Source organism: Sorex araneus, chromosome X (genome assembly GCF_027595985.1).
Source record: "Sorex araneus isolate mSorAra2 chromosome X, mSorAra2.pri, whole genome shotgun sequence".
Taxonomy (NCBI): domain Eukaryota; kingdom Metazoa; phylum Chordata; class Mammalia; order Eulipotyphla; family Soricidae; genus Sorex; species Sorex araneus.
The window spans coordinates 370700081-370715613 of NC_073313.1; the positions used below are offsets into that span (position 1 = coordinate 370700081).

Here is a 15533-nt window from a genome sequence, read left to right on the forward strand (position 1 = left end):
GAGAGAAGAAGAGAGAGAAGAAAGACAAGTGTCTGCACTATGGGGCGGGGGGTGCAGATGACTGGGGGAACTGGGGTCATGGGTGGTGGCGAATGTGCACTGGTGGAGGGCTGGGTGTTGGAGCACTGTGTGACTGAAACTCAGTCACAAACAACTTTGTAACTGTGTATCTCGTGGTTATTCAATACAAGAAAAAACAAAAAGGGAGAAAATAAATAAAATTAATAAATCATCACCTTTAGGACCGAAATCACTAATAAAATGACCTCTGACTGAAAACAATACTTGAGAGTATCTTTTAGGGGCTGGAGTGATAGCATAGCGGGTAGGGCGTTTGCCTTGCACGCGGCCGACCCGGGTTCAAATCCCAGCATCCCATATGGTCCCCTGAGCACCGCCAGGAGTAATTCCTGAGTGCAGAGCCAGGAGTAACCCCTGTGCATCGCCAGGTGTGACCCAAAAACCCAAAAAAAAGAGAGAGTATCTTTTAGAGGAACAGAAAGTGACCTTAAAGAGGGAGCGAACACAGACCCTAAGTCCAGTGATGACGGGAACAGGTTCCAGGCGCAAGAAAACCCGGAGATCCTAATTAAACTCAGGCCCAGAGCTAGAAACACTGGCTGATGACTAGTAAATTAACCTCATCATTCTGTGGGTGTCTAATCAGCGGCAGTAAATCCAACCAAAGCATCAAGCAACATTATTCATTATTTAGGTCTCTGAAGAACAGTAAAATCGGAATGCCTCGAGCTATCTAGGTACAGTTTCAGTCAGCTCAGCCATTTCACATCTGATTATCTGCCAAATAAAATGTGGGTAAAGTCTGTGAGATGTTTATACAAATATAGTAGACACAGGTTTATTTACACATCAACATCTTTCTATACGAGATGCAATTCTGAATGCAAAGCAAAATTCTTCTGCTTGATTTAAAAAAAGAAAAAAAAAAGGCCCGTTTGGTTGATTTTTCCTTTTGCCGTCCCGGGAATCAAACCCGGGGCCTTGCACAAGCCGGGCAGAACTTTACTGCTAAACTACATCCCCAGCCCTAAGAGGAATGTTTGGACGGAAACAAGATGAACAACCTGTGTGTACTATTTTGGGCTTCTTGTTGCTGTTGTTACCAGTTCGCTTGTTGGGCCAGACCCAACAGCGGTCAGGGCTTACTCCTGGCTCTGTGCTCAGGGATCACCCTGGGGGGCCGGGGGACCCTCTGGGGACGGAAACCGGGTCTGCTGTGAGCCAGGCCAGCCCCTCCCGCCCCGCACGCACCTGGGTGACGCCGACCCGCACTTCCCGGTTGACGGAGCCGCCGACCTTCAGCATCTCGCCGCCGCTCTTCAGGAAGCCCGAGCCGCCCCGGAGGAAGCCGGTGGCCATGAGCTCCAGGACTTCGTCGAAGGTCGCTCGCTTCACGTTCTGGCGCATGACTGCGGGCGGGAAACACGCGTGCCCTGAGACTGAAGCGCCACACCCGCGCTCGAAGCTCCCAGGGCCTGCGTGGGGGGCTCTAGTCTGTCAGCCACGGTGGGGCCGACACAGTGCCTGGCAGAGAGCTCAGCACGGCCGGACCCTCCTCCGACCCGGCCCGGCAGAACCTCCGGGGCAAGCGGGCTCGACACCTGCGTCTGCTCTGCCCGCGGCCGCCACACCAGCTCTCAAGCTCCAGGAAGGCCACGAGCCCTTGGGTTCCGCCTAGTCCCGGCCACGGAAAAGCCCCCCAAGAAGAGAGTGTTTCTAGTGGGGCACGAGAAAGGGATGAATCAAAATAAGATTCGCAACTCCAGGCCGCAGGGGTTGGGGGACAGGCTGGTCCTTCTCACCCCCGTCCCCATGGGAGGGACCCCGGAGGTCATGCCCACAATCTCCGAAGAGGCCGTGATCCAGAGACACACAAAGGAATCTCCCCGCGGAGCCGCCTGCCGCAGAGACTTCTCCAGACCCTCATTATCTAAAACTGTAGAATTTCAGGCGTACGCGGCCACTCTCTTGTTATTTATAACAAGCAATACGAAACAGAGTATGGGGGAGACTGTCTGCCACAGAGGAGGGGGAGGGGTGGGATGGGGGATACTGGGGACCTTGGTGGGGGAAGACGTGCACTGGTGGAGGGCTGGGTGATCGATAACTGTATGACTGAAACTCAAACAGGAAAATTTTGTTAACTGTATCTCACTGTGATTAAAAAATATAATAATTTAAAAACAATAAAATAAAATTAACATTCTGAATTTAAAAAATGTAATGTGGGGGCTGGAGCGATAGTACAGCGGGTAGGGCGTTTGCCTTGCACGTGGGCGACCCGGGTTCGATTCCCAGCATCCCACATGGTCCCCCGAGCACCGCCAGTGGTGATTCCTGAGTGCAGAGCCAGGAGTAACCCCTGAACATCGCCGGGTGTGACCCAAAAAGGAAAAAAAAAAGTAATGTGGAGTTCATGCCCAATTCAATCAGCTTAATCAATGGCTGAATAAATAGCAGTACTCCTATATTAAAAAAAAAATAACAATAACATTTGTAGGAACCATGTGGCTGACCAGGGTTTGATCCCTGGCATTCCTTAGGGTCCCCCCGAGCACTGCCAGGAGTAATTCCTGAGTGAAGAGCCAGGAAAAAGCCCCTAAGCATCCTAGGTGTGGCCCAAATAGCCAAAACATTTTTAAAAATAAAAAAAAAAAAGATTAAGGTATGAAAAACACAATTCTTTCGGGGTCTCCTGAGCAGTACAGAAATTCATGTCACACACCTGTTTTTATGTCAACTGAACTGTTCCTTGGTGCCCTGTGCATCCTCATCATGCAAAAACGCCCCGATTCCACCCAGGAAAACGCCCTTGGGTGCCCTCAGCCCATGAGACAGCGGTTAGAGAGGCTCCCACTTTGTCTCCAAATGCCATAGACCAGGGCCTCCAAATGCCATAGTAGCAGGGGGCGCCCCGCTTCTCCCCAAACGCCTGACTTGAGTGCCAACTCAGCTGCGTGCCCGGGATGTGCCAAGCAGGTGCAGGAAGGACCCGCGTCAGTGCGGGGAGGACTCGGCACAAGACCAGGACGGCGCCCGGGAAGGAAAGCAGGCGGGCCGGGCGGCCCCCGCACTACCTGTGGCTTGTTTGGGCATCAGCGCGGTCGCCATGACGGTGCCCAGGAGCTTGGCCACGGCCACCCGGACGCCGTAGTTGGAGTTCTCCAGCGCCTTGAAGCAGAGCGTGGCGATGTTCTCCAGCTCGGCGGCCCACATGAACACGGCTTCGTTCTGCAGCTCCAGCAGGCACTGCGGTTCCCGGAGACGAAGGAGAACCTGGTCAGGCCCGGGAACCCGCCCAGGCAGGGAGGACAGGCTCACCGCCCAGACACAACAGACAACTGGGCAGAACAACCCCTTCAAGACGCTCTGAGAGAGGCTGGGAGAGAAACACAGGGACCCTCAGCCGCCCTGCGTGGGGCCCAGGGGGGTGGGGGCAGCTCCTAGGCGGGAACTGAGAGCTGCAGGAAACGCCCCATCAGAGAGAAGATGGGGCTTGGGTGAATAGTGAGACGGGGAGAACACAAGGGGTGGGCGCCGGCGGGGCCCCAGGACCAGGCAGACCCGGCTGGCACCGGCCCGGGCTCTACCCACCCGGGGGTTCGGTGCGTTGCTTGTGGGAACCCCCTCGGCCCTTCAGGGAGCGCCTCCCCTGACCCCTGGAAAGAGGAACCGGAAGCAGAGCCAACTGAACGCACTCTAGGAGGAGGGGGAGGGGAACCTAACGGTGAGCAAGGAAACCAGTGAACGGAAAAATGGGGAAAAGCAAAAGCTGCTTCTCTGAAAACAAGCATCTCGGCCAGACTCTAACTGAAAAGACAGAATTAGCAACAGAGACTGCCGCAGGAATGAGAGGCAGGGTCGTGTATTTTAGAAGGACAAAGGGGTTATTGCGAACTTTATGCCAATAAATCCAGTAACTGGCAAGAAACATACAACCCGCTTAAAAGAAACCCAACCTCTAACTAATCTCTGGTTCTGAAATGGCGCGTACAGTTCGGTATGGGCCACAAAGGAAACGGCAGGTCCAAACGGATCTGCTGATGAATTCAACCAACTAACTATTTACACAAGAAATAATACTGATATCTATTGATATCTATGTCACAAACACGTCCTGAAAACCTCAGTCAAAGGCTCACTGCCTGATGCGGCAGGGTGACCCTGACACCGAGCTCTGACACCGGCGGCGTGGAAACCACACCCTGATATTCGTCACGTCACAGGCAAAGGGACTGTCAATCAGCTGTAAGGAGCCCTGAGCCAGTGCTACATACAGAGGGTAATGGATTCGTGACTCAGGGGGGTTTACCCTCGAGTGAAAGTCAGGTGAAACTTAGAAGACTGCCCGATGTAACTCACCACGCTGGCACGCTAGTGAAAGGACAGTCGTCTGATCACCTCCAGCGTGCCCAGGTCACTTAACAGATGGGAGTAAACTGGGCCATGCCTTAGACTGGCTGCCATGCTGTGGACGAGACACTGTCCCTGGGGCAGGTGGGTAGAGACGGGCAGATGCTCCCAGTGCCAGTCTGCAGGGGTGTCAGCCCAGGAGGCTCACGGCGCTCGCGGGCCGGCGGCAAGGGGAAGCACGTGAAGCGGCCACGTACGAACCTTGGCGACGGCACAGCGCACAGCCATGGACCTGTCGGTCAGCAGGGACCGGGCATTCTTGTAGATGTCGCGGTGGGAGGACGCGGCGGCGCCCCCCAGTCCATCCAGAACTTTCTGCAGACTCAGTAAGATTTCAGTTCGCCCTTGAGACTAGATGCAAACAGACACGAAAGCACTCAAACTCGAGCGTGAACCGAGTCCACGGGGGAGCGAGAATACAGCACACGTGAGAACACTGCGAGGCCCCCGCCGCCTCCCCGCCTAAGGATGTTCATTAGCCGCCAGCAGAAATATCCCTAAGGGCTGGAGCCATAGCACAGCGGGGAGGGCATCTGCCTTGCACACGGCCAACCTGGGTTCAACCCCCAGCACCCCATAGGGTCCCCCAAGCACCGCCAGGAGTGATTCCTGAGTGTAGAGCCAGGAGTAACCCTTGAGTAACTGGGTATGGCCAAAAAATGCCAAAAGTATATACATACATATAAAATACATATCTCTCCCGTATGAGATATCATATATAAAATACATCTCACATGATAACACATATATGAGATATAAGATAAATCTTATACGCATCATATCTCATATATGATATATACAATATATATCTACACATATACACGTACCTCATGTATGCCTATATAGATATGTATAAAACACACACAGACACACATATATATATCTCTGAGAGATGAGATCACGACGAGTAAACCTGTCCCCATGTTTGCATGAGATGCTAAGGTTCCGCGAGAACATTCAAGCAAAGGCTTTCAGCACATCTCAAATGCTCAAAATGTGACTGTTACGTAAAAACATTCCGAATATGAAAGGTAAGAATAAACGAGCTCTGGAATACTTAGGAGAAGAACCATCCAACCTATTTACAAACACGTGCACGGAGACAGGCCAAACCCTCCTCTCCGTAACTCACCCAAACTCCTGACCCGCCCGCTGAGCGCGTCCTCCGTGTTGCTAACAGACACCGGCTCATCGGAGAGCTCTAAACGCTAAGGTTTCTGAGGTCAGGCAACACGATTTTGTGTGTGAGCATACGTGTATGTTTGCCTTTGGGTTTTTGTCTGCTTGGGGGCCACACCCAGCTGTGCTAGGGGTCACTCCTGGCAGGCTCAGGGGACCCTGAGGCGCGCTGGGGGATCAGAGCCGGTCGGATGCACGCAGGACAAGCAGCCCACCTAGAGCACTTGATACCCGGCCCCCAGACACGTGTTTCTAACTGGCCTCTGACTCCGGTCACAGACAAAACGCTCGAACAGTGCTTGTTGTGAAACTCACCTCTGCGCTTTTCAGAGCTTTCAGGAGGTTGTTGACTGTTTCCGGAAAGGCGCTGCCCAGCATCCGCCCCACCTTCACATAGAAGGCGCCCACACACGCCACCGCGGCCCTGCGGGAGGAACACCGGGCCGCTCACGGTGGGTCAATAATACAAGCTCATGCAGTCTTCTCGGCGGTTTCTGCCCCCGACCATTCCCGATACTGCCCTTCACGCTTCCCCGAACACGGCATCCCAGCACCCCCGCCTCCGAGGGCTGCGTCCCCCCACCACGCCCAGCCCCAGCAACACTCAGATCTGGGTTTTCTTCTGCTTTTTGGGTCACACCCGGCGATGCTCAGGGGTGACTCCTGGCTCTGCACTCAGGAATGACTCCCGGTGGTGCTCGGGGACCCTATGGGATGCTGGGGATCGAACCCAGGTTGGCCGAGTGCGCGGCAAACACCCTCCCTGCTGTACTTACCATCACTCCAGCCCCCAAATATTTTATTTTCAGAAATCACTTACCCACAACATTTTTGGCTACAAATTATTAATTTGTTGTTGTTTGGGGCCACACCTGGCAGTGCTCAGGTCTTACTGCTGTCTCTGCACTCGGAGATCACGCCTGGCAGGGCTCAGGGAGACGTCTGGGGTACCAGGGATGGGAGCCAGGTTGGCAGGTGCAAGGCAGATGCCCTGCACCCTCCTGTCGCTCAGGCCCCACAAATTCTTATTTTCAACTTCAAAAAACACCTTGCTTATTCTTCATGATTGCAGTTAATACTATGGCTAACCAAATTGTATTTTTGTTAGGAATGCAAAAGAATAATCGCATATTTACATAAGAAATCACAGTCACACTTCGGGAAAAAAACCAAGATCCTGTGTACGAGTTCTCAAATTATATTAATCCACAGTGATAAAATTCATAAGGTAAAAATCCAACAAAGCTAAAAATAACAGAGCTTCACTGCAGTGGACGCAGGGTGCCAGGCGTAAACTATGGTAACAAAGATGAAGATAACTGGGACACAATTCAATCAGCTTAATCAATGGCTGAATAAATAGCAGTACTCCTACATTAAGGAAAAAAAAAACTGGGACAGCACGGCAGATTATTTTAGAAAATTCCTAAACAGAGCCCAGGAAGCTGCCAGAAATACATATGGATCACATGTCACACGTGAAAAATCTAATTTAAAACCAGCACCACAAGTGCAAGTGAATTCGGTAGGTGGCAGAAAATGAAATCATTAAAGTATTAACATGGTTTCAAACTCCAAAATAAACACAAAACGCTAACGCTCTACTACGTGCTAAAGTGTTTCCGGTCTGGGTCTGTCCCAGACAACGTGATCTGCAGAGCTAAGGCAGGAAGAGCCCGAGCACTGCCAGGGTGCTGTGCTCTGTGGGCGCTGGTGTCCAGAGCCATGTCCGGCCAGGGTGCTGTGCCCTGTGGGTGCTGGTGTATCCGGCCAGGGCACCAATGCCCCCGTGGGTGCTGGTATATCTGGCCAGGGTGCTGCACCCCTGTGGGTGCTGGTGTATGCGGCCAGGGCACCAATGCCCCCGTGGGTGCTGGTATATCTGGCCAGGGTGCCATGCCCCATGGGTGCTGGTGTATCCGGCTAGGGTGCCAATGCCCCCGTGAGTGCTGGTGTATCCGGCCAGGGTGCCGTGCCCCGTGGGTGCTAGTGTAGCTGGCCAGGGCACCAATGCCCCCACGGGTGCCGGTGTATCAGGCCAGGGCGCCATGCCCCGTGGGTGCTGGTGTATCAGGCCAGGGTGCCGTGCCCCGAGGATGCTGGTGTATCAGGCCAGGGTGCTGTGCCCCGTGGGTGCTGGTGTATCTGGCCAGGGTGCCGTGCCCCCGCGGGTGCTGGCGTCCAGAGCTGTATCCTCGCTCACGTTTACTCGTCAGACTCTCTCTGCCCAGCTAGTCATAACAAAGGGTCCGAGCGTCCACGCAACCCACCCAAACTACACGCCCCACTCAGGGCGCTGGGCTCTGAAATCCAGACAAGGAATTCTTTTAAAGAGAATTTGAGGGGGGCAGGGGTGTGTGTGGGAGAAGCCGTGGGCCTGCTGTGCTCCCCGACAGGACAGTGGCCTCTGGAGGAAGCCGTAGGCCTCCTGGGACTCCACAAGGGGCAGCCCCGGGGCCACCCGACATTCGCTCCCAGACAAAGAACGGGCAGAGCTGGCTCGAGGCCTAGCGACGGGCAGCCACCAGGCGGGCAAGACAAGCCTGTGTCGGGCGCGGAGTACCTGCAGGCCAGCGCGGGGCGGCCGACTGCTTCAGGGAGGGAACCCGGCGGAGCCTGGCCAGACCCACGGCGCGCGGGCACTGGCCGCGGGCGCTACCCGTGCTTGCCTCAATGCCAGCACCTAGAAATTCTTTTTTTTAAAAAAAACTTTTAAAGTCACCGTGAAACTGCAAAGTGATTTGTGTCTGGGTGTCGGGCACAGTATAACCTGCCTCCGTGCGTTATACTTCAGCAGCGCCTTCAGCAGCGCCCCGGCCACCCAGCTAACCCGGGGCTCCCCCCGTCCTGCCGCCCGGCAGGAATCCTGCTCCCTCCGGACTCGCCCGAGACTCCTGGACAAGCCGCGGCAGCACGTGGGTCCTGCACCGTCTGCTCAGACTCCAGGGCCAAGGAGCGAGGCTCAGGGTGAAACGGATTCGGGGACGCCAGGCCTCAGGGTCCACCTCCCACTCGGTCGTGAAGACGAGCAGCCCCGCCCACCTTCTCGCACCAACAGCCTTGGTCCGGAGACACAGCAGCGAGTCCTGGAGACACAACATCCCGGAGATCTCTCGGGGGCCACATACCGCGCCAACTTCACCGGGGCAGCCCAGAGGGCGCGGGTGCGGTCTCCCTGCCCACTCCAGGTCTCGGAGCACCAACGGCCCTGGCCCAGGGATTCCCAATTGAATCCCAAAATGGATTAGCGCCCTACACAGACGTCTCTGGACCCCAGACGTTTACAATCTTAGAAATCCAGAAGCGCACAGCTGTTTTTGCGGCCGTGAGACCTCCTGTCATATTCAAGTGAGCAATAAAAAATAAATTATCTAGCGTCTGCCCCTGACAGGCAGGCTTGAATGGTGGGAAAATCTGAGCAAACTATCATGCCCAAAAGTAGAGAGAGAGTATGGGGGAACTGTCTGCCATAGAGAGGGTTGGGGCGGGCGGGGGGGGATACTGGGGACATTGGTGGTGGAGAACGTGCACTGGTGGAGGGACAGGTGTTCGATCATTGTGTGGCTGAAGCTCAACGTGAAAGCGTTGTAAGTGGATCTCACGGTGAGTCAATTAAAAAAAAAAAAAAGATGAGCAGCCCCTTCCTGACGTTCCTGGGGTGGGGAAGGGTCACTCCCAGAGGTGACAGGCCAAGCGGCAGAGGCAGGTAAATGCCCGGGCCCATGATGACGCCCTCGATACCAGGGGGCGGGGTGGTCTCAGGGACCCCACATTCTCCCCAGCTCACACATTCCCTGCAGAGAGCAGGCGGGGCTCCAGCCTCGCAGAGACCCCGGCTCAGTCGCCGGCACCCTGAGCCGCAGCAGGAGTGACCCCTGAGCACAGAGAGAAGAGTCAGCCCCGAGCAGCGCCAGGAGTGGGCCCGACCCGTCCCCTCTGCAGTACTCACAGTTTCGTGGGCAGGTAAGCCGCCGTGTCATCCTTGTTCCTGATGATGTCGTTGCACTTGTCGAGGGTCTGGAAGATGGTGAAGGTGTCCCCGATGCTGTACAGGGCCGCGAGGTTCTTCGCTAGGAGGTTCCGCGTGGGCGGGCCCGGGGAGCTGCTGATCAGCCCCGTCAGCTGCTCCACCAGCTTTTTCTGTTTTTCCTTCACATCAGTCTGTTGTTGAAACAAACAAGAACATAAGCTTTTTTCCCTCACTGGTCGTTTTCACGACCCTTGAGTCAAGATGAAAAACTACTCGAGAGTGAAGAGACTCGAGGCACTAAAATCTGCATCACTTTGGGCCTAAGGCCAGAAGTGAGAACTGCCGATATGCAAGACAGTTGCCTAAAAACGAACCATTCTCTCCTCGATTCATTCTTCTTCACGCCCCTCCAATGCCAAGAAAGGCAACTGTCAACGGAAGTTGTTCTTTATTCTTGTTCTCCTCCCACCTCATTAAGCCCCGCGGTTTATAAAGTCGCCCAGATGACTAACAGGCATTCAGTATTCCAGCCCCGATCCCACCACCCCGTCACCTTCCCTCACCACCTCCATCTCCCAGCCACCCTCCAAGCCTGCCCCCTTAGCAGACCCAAATAATTTATTTTATACTGCTTGCCACCACAAAATGGCTAGTGGGATTATAGCATATCGGTTGGGCGTTCGCCTTTCACGCGGCCGACCCGAGTTCAATTCCTTCATCCCTCTCGGAGAGCCCGGCAAGCTACCGAGAGTATGGAGCCCGCACGGCAGAGCCTGGCAAGCTACCCATGCGTACTGGATATGCCAAAAAGAGTAACAATAAGTCCCTCAAAGAGAGATATTACTGGTGCCCGCTGGGACAACAAATCAAAAAATACTTCAGGAAAATAAAACTAGTGAAAATTATTCTATCTGCCCCTGGAGGCAAGAAGCCCTCGTCTGGGGGTCACTCAGCAGCTGGTGATACTGAGCGATACTGAGCCTTCTGCATTACGTTTCTGCCCCGAGCTTAGTGGGCTTCTCTGTCAAAGTGGCTATGCTGGACCCAAAAAGCTCCCACACCACGTCAGACAGAAACCCACAGTCAAAGGCTGTCAACTCTGGGGCATGTGCGCAACCGTGGTCTTGGGTCTCAGACCCACTTGACGTCTGCAGTCCAGAACATACGGGTCGGTGGGGGAACCAAACGTCAGGAGAGCTCATGGCCTGGCACAGTGTTGCCTGCTGGGCGTCTGAGTCCAGTCACTGGCACTGCATGGTCTCCTAAGGAGGCCGGGCCACCAGGACTGACCCCCGAGGAGAACCAGGCATGGCCCAGAAGCACCACCAGGCATGGGCCAAAACCAAAAGGGAAACAGAAAAGGAACCTCTCGAGAGCTTCCAGAAACAGGAAAACGGTCTTCAGATCTGCCGCCCCAAGGAGTCACTCACCTGGAAATGTCGGGGCTGGGGCTAGAGCCACGGGCTAGCAGGGAGGGTGCCCGCCCGGCACACAGCCGACCTGGGCCCGATCCCCAGTTCCATTCACCGGCACCGCACAGGGTTCCGAGATCCCCACAGGGAGTGACCCCTGAGCACAGGCCCACGTGAGGAGAGGGCAGGTAAGACAGATGTGATGGAAGTCAGGTCTGACCACTTCATGGTTGGCTGATGAGTAGCATGTGAAATTCGGGAAAAGAGAAGGAGCTTACTCTAAGCTTACTCTAAGCTTACTTGACCTACTGCCCCCTTACAGAAAACAACCACCACCACCACCAAACAGTGCCTGTCTTGAAGTCTACCTTAAGTGAAGGGACAGAAAAAGTCCAACAAGTGCCCCTGAGGCTATGGCGTCCCTCTGTGGGAACCTGACCTCCGGTTATGCATTTCTGTGGGCTTGTGCCCTTTTTTGTGGGGGTGGGGTAGCGTAGTAGAGGACCGTTAGTTTTGGCTGAGTTCGTCTGCAGTTCCCTCTCCCCGCCGCGCCCGCCCCGTGAAGGCCAGTGCCTGCCTCAGGTCCTGTGCTGTGTGTCTGCCCCGCTTCCCACATTAAACCTCTAAACCGGGAACTTTTCTTTGATCTTTTTTTTTTTTTTTTTGCTTTTTGGGTCACACCCGGCGATGCACAGGGGTTACTCCTGGCTCTGCACTCAGGAATTACTCCTGGCGGTGCTCAGGGGACCATATGGGATTCTGGGAATCGAACCTGGGTTGGCGGCATGCAAGGCAAATGCCCTCCCCGCTGTGCTATTGCTCCAGCCCCTTTGATCTTTTTTTTTCTCCTCACTCCATACCATCCTGGTCACCAGGCCCACCACCCACACACATACCCCCTCACCGGGACCCCCATCACCTGCTTCTCTTTGGTTTTAAACTCCCTCCCACTGGATTATTTGCGGCTTTCTCGTCACTGAGTCAGCTCTTGTCCAGTCACCAGTGGTCAGTGATCGCCCAGAACAGGGATCTGTATTTTCTCAGAATTGGCCCTTCTGCAACTGTTTTTGTTTTGCGTGTTGGGGGAAGGGAACTACACCCGTCTGTGCTCAGGGCTCCCTTACTCCTGGCTCTGTGCTCAGGGGTTACTCCCGGTGGGCTCGGGGAACCATGTGTGGTTCCAGGGATCAGACCTGGGTCTGCCGCATGCAGGGCCAGCGCCTTCCCGCTCTCCAGTCTCCCCAGCCCAGAACCTCCTGCAACTGTTTTTGTTTGTTTGTTTGTTTTTTCTTTTTTGGGTCACACCCGGCTATGCTCAGGGGTCACTCCTGGCTCTGCACTCAGGAATTACCCCTGGCTGTGCTCAGGGGACCATATGGGATGCTGGGAATCGAACCCGGGTCAGCCGCGTGCAAGGCAAATGCCCTCCCCACTGTGCTATCGCTCCAGCCCCCCCTCCTGCAACTTTTGACATGATTTAGCCTCTACTGTGAAACCCATAGAATTGTTTGTTTCTTTTTCTTGTGAGATTGAAATCCACAGAGTGTATTTATAAGTTACCAGGTTAGGAAGCATCATAATATCTTGATGCCTTTCGATGCTCGAATTATAAAAATTTGCTTCTGGGCCACACCCAGTGATACTCAGGGCTGATTCCTGACCTGCGCTCAGGGGTCCCTCCTGCCGGGCTTTGGGTGACGGGGTCAAACTCGGGTCGTTCAAGGCAAATGCTCATCTTTATCCTTTATTCCTTAGTAATATGATCTACTTCCATGATTTTTCCCACATCTCGACAGCCGGCACCCAGGGCCTGATTTCGCTCGTCTCATTGTCTCGGCTGTGGGAACAGTCTCCGCTCTCACTTACTCCAAACCGGGCCTCGGTGTGTCCCCGCCCTGCACTGTCAGGGGTGTGACCGGCTGCACATGTATGTTCATCGCAGCACTGTTTACAATAGCCAGAATCTGGAAAAAACCCGAATGCCCCAGAACGGATGACTGGTTGAGGAAACTTTGGTACATCTATACAATGGAATACTATGCAGCTGTTAGAAAAAAGGAGGTCAAGAATTTTGTAGTTAAGTGGATGGGCATGAAAAGTTTCATGCTGAGTGAAATGAGTCAGAAAGAGAGAGACAGACATAGAAAGATTGCACTCATCTATGGTATATAGAATAACAGAGTGGGAGACTAACACCCAAGAACTGTAGAAATAAGTACCAGGAGGTTGACTCCATGGCTTCGAGGCTGGCCTCACGTTCCGGGGAAAGGTCAACTCAGAGAAGCGATCATCAACCACATTGCAGTCGAAGGCCATGTGGGGGAAGGGAGTTGCGGGCTGAATGAGGGCTAGAGACTGAGCACATCGGCCACTCAACACCTTTGTTGCAAACCACAACAGCTAATTAGAGAGAGAAAGCAGAAGGGAATGCCTTGCCACAGTGGCAGGTTGGGGCGGGGGGGAGATGGGATTGGGGAGGGTGGGAGGGACACTGGGTTTACGGGTGGTGGAGAATGGGCACTGGTGAAGGGATGGGTTCCCAAACTTTGTATGAGGGAAGTGTGAGCACAGAAGTGTATAAATCTGTAACTGTACCCTCACGGTGATTCTCTAATTAAAAATAAATAAATTAAAAAAATAAATAAATAAATAAATAAATAAAAAAAGGAAAGACCCTATTCCCAACGCAGCCCCTCGCCCAGAGCTGGGGTCCGAGGTAGCCCCGGGGCTCCTGAGGCCCACGCGGAAGGGAATGACCCTGTGCAGACACGGCAAGGAGGTCTGGGCCTAAGAAGCTGCGAGACCCCCGTCTCTCTCCCCTGCGGCCGGGCCCGGGGCGCCTGTGGGCCGGGACTCTGGAGGCCAGCGCTGGCCAGGCACCTGGGCACCAGGAGCAGCAAGTCTCCTCTGGGGCAGGGCCGGGGGCCCACGCCCAAGACAGATGTGGCGGTTCCTCCAGGAGCTGGACCGGCCCTCGGGGACATGCACCTAACTTCGCCCTGTCCAGGACACTTTTCACTAGTCCCAGGCGGGCAGAGTCAAAGATCATCAGATACTGAAAGTGAGTCATTTTATCTTATTTGATTCATTTTTGTTTTGAGGCCACACCCAGTGGTGCTCAGAGGTTACTCCTGGCTCTGCACTCAACAAGATTCTGGAGGTGCTCAGGGGATCACAGGGGCTGGCAAGAATCAAAACCCTGTCACAACGTGCAAGGAAGCGCCCTACCGCTGGACTCTCTCTGGTCCCAGAGCAGGTCATTTTAAAGACAGAAAGAAAAGAAAAAAGAACCCAGAGAGAATAAAAAGCAATTCAGACTACACAGAAAGAAGCCACGGGAAGGGGGAAGCCAGTGAATAGTGAACTCTTCCAGGAGCTAAGCGGAAGGAGACCCACTGTCAGCCTGGGGACCAGGGCGTGTCAAGGGACAGGGGTCACTGTCACATTTTTCCAAAGTCAGATTCAGCCAGGCAGGCAGAGCCCATGAAGCTGGCAAGCTGCTGCAATTAACCAGGTTTGGATTTTTGCTCAGGATGAGAAATGAATAGCCTCGAGTTCCCCGTCAGGTCCCAAGCGTTAGCTTCAAACCCTGATCTACCGTATAGACTCTTCATCCTGTGAACCCAAACGACGAAATAAAGGTGAGAGGAATGGCATACCTTGTTGGCAGCAACCAAGACTTTGTCAAGAAAGCGCAACCATTCAAAGATAAAAACGGGTCTCTTTGCTTCTGTGATCTGAGCCAAAGCTTCCTCGTTTAGCAGTAAGCTGTGTGCTAACTCCATGGTGGAAGTTTTCAAGATTCACACCTTAAAGGAACACATCAGGATTTATATAAGGATTTATATACATGCCAACAGCGGGGCTGGATAATGTAACACTGAAAGACGAACTTTGTGCTCTCATTTCTTTGGGGAGCAGGGTACTGAAATAATTTCTTTGAAGCAAAACTGGGGCATCAAATTTTGTTTAATTTTCTTAACCGTGAGATACATAGTTACAACCGTGAGATACATAGTTGCAAAGCTGTCCAAGATCAGGTTTCAGTCCTACAATGCTCCAACACCCGTTCCTCCACCAGTGTCCGTTCCCACCACCCATGACCCCAGTTTCCCTCCCCACACCCTCACCCCCGGGGGTGGGTCAAATCTTCAAGGCCCGGCACAGGTAAAGACGAATGGGAAAATCAGAGGGAGCGGGCGAGCGCGGACGGCGAGGAAGGAAACCTGAAATACTGTGGGCGGGACACGCCGACGCCCCCATGCTCACCCCGCCGGGACCCCTCTCCTCGCCCACGGCCCCCGCTGCAGCCGTGCAGCCCCCGGCCCGGGCTGGAGACCCACCGGTGCACGACGCGGCTGTCCCCGCGAGGGGGTCCCGGGAGCGTGAGCGCGCCAACGTGCGGGTGCGCCGGCCGCCACAGCTGACAGCGGCCCCTGCCCCGGAAGCCCCGCCCCCGCCGGAAGGGCGCGAGTGCGCCTGCGCGGGAGCCGGCCGGCGCAGGCGCGCGCCGCCGCCCGGTCCCGCCCAGGTGTCTG

At 54.4% G+C, this 15533-nt stretch overlaps 1 protein-coding gene across 1 annotated transcript in view; it reads right to left on the reverse strand.

Annotated features, from left to right (window-relative positions):
* HEATR5B (HEAT repeat containing 5B) overlaps positions 1-15467 on the reverse strand; it is a 59798-nt gene extending 44331 nt beyond the window's left edge. Inside the window, exons 1-7 of the mRNA XM_055121898.1 lie at positions 15339-15467; positions 14655-14804; positions 9563-9774; positions 5929-6037; positions 4636-4785; positions 3099-3270; positions 1273-1430 (exon numbers count right to left, since the gene is read on the reverse strand). Coding sequence (XP_054977873.1) covers positions 1273-1430; positions 3099-3270; positions 4636-4785; positions 5929-6037; positions 9563-9774; positions 14655-14780 — 927 coding nt within the window. The 5' untranslated portion in view covers positions 14781-14804; positions 15339-15467. The remainder of the gene's footprint in view (positions 1-1272; positions 1431-3098; positions 3271-4635; positions 4786-5928; positions 6038-9562; positions 9775-14654; positions 14805-15338) is intronic.
* Positions 15468-15533: the final 66 nt, after the last annotated feature.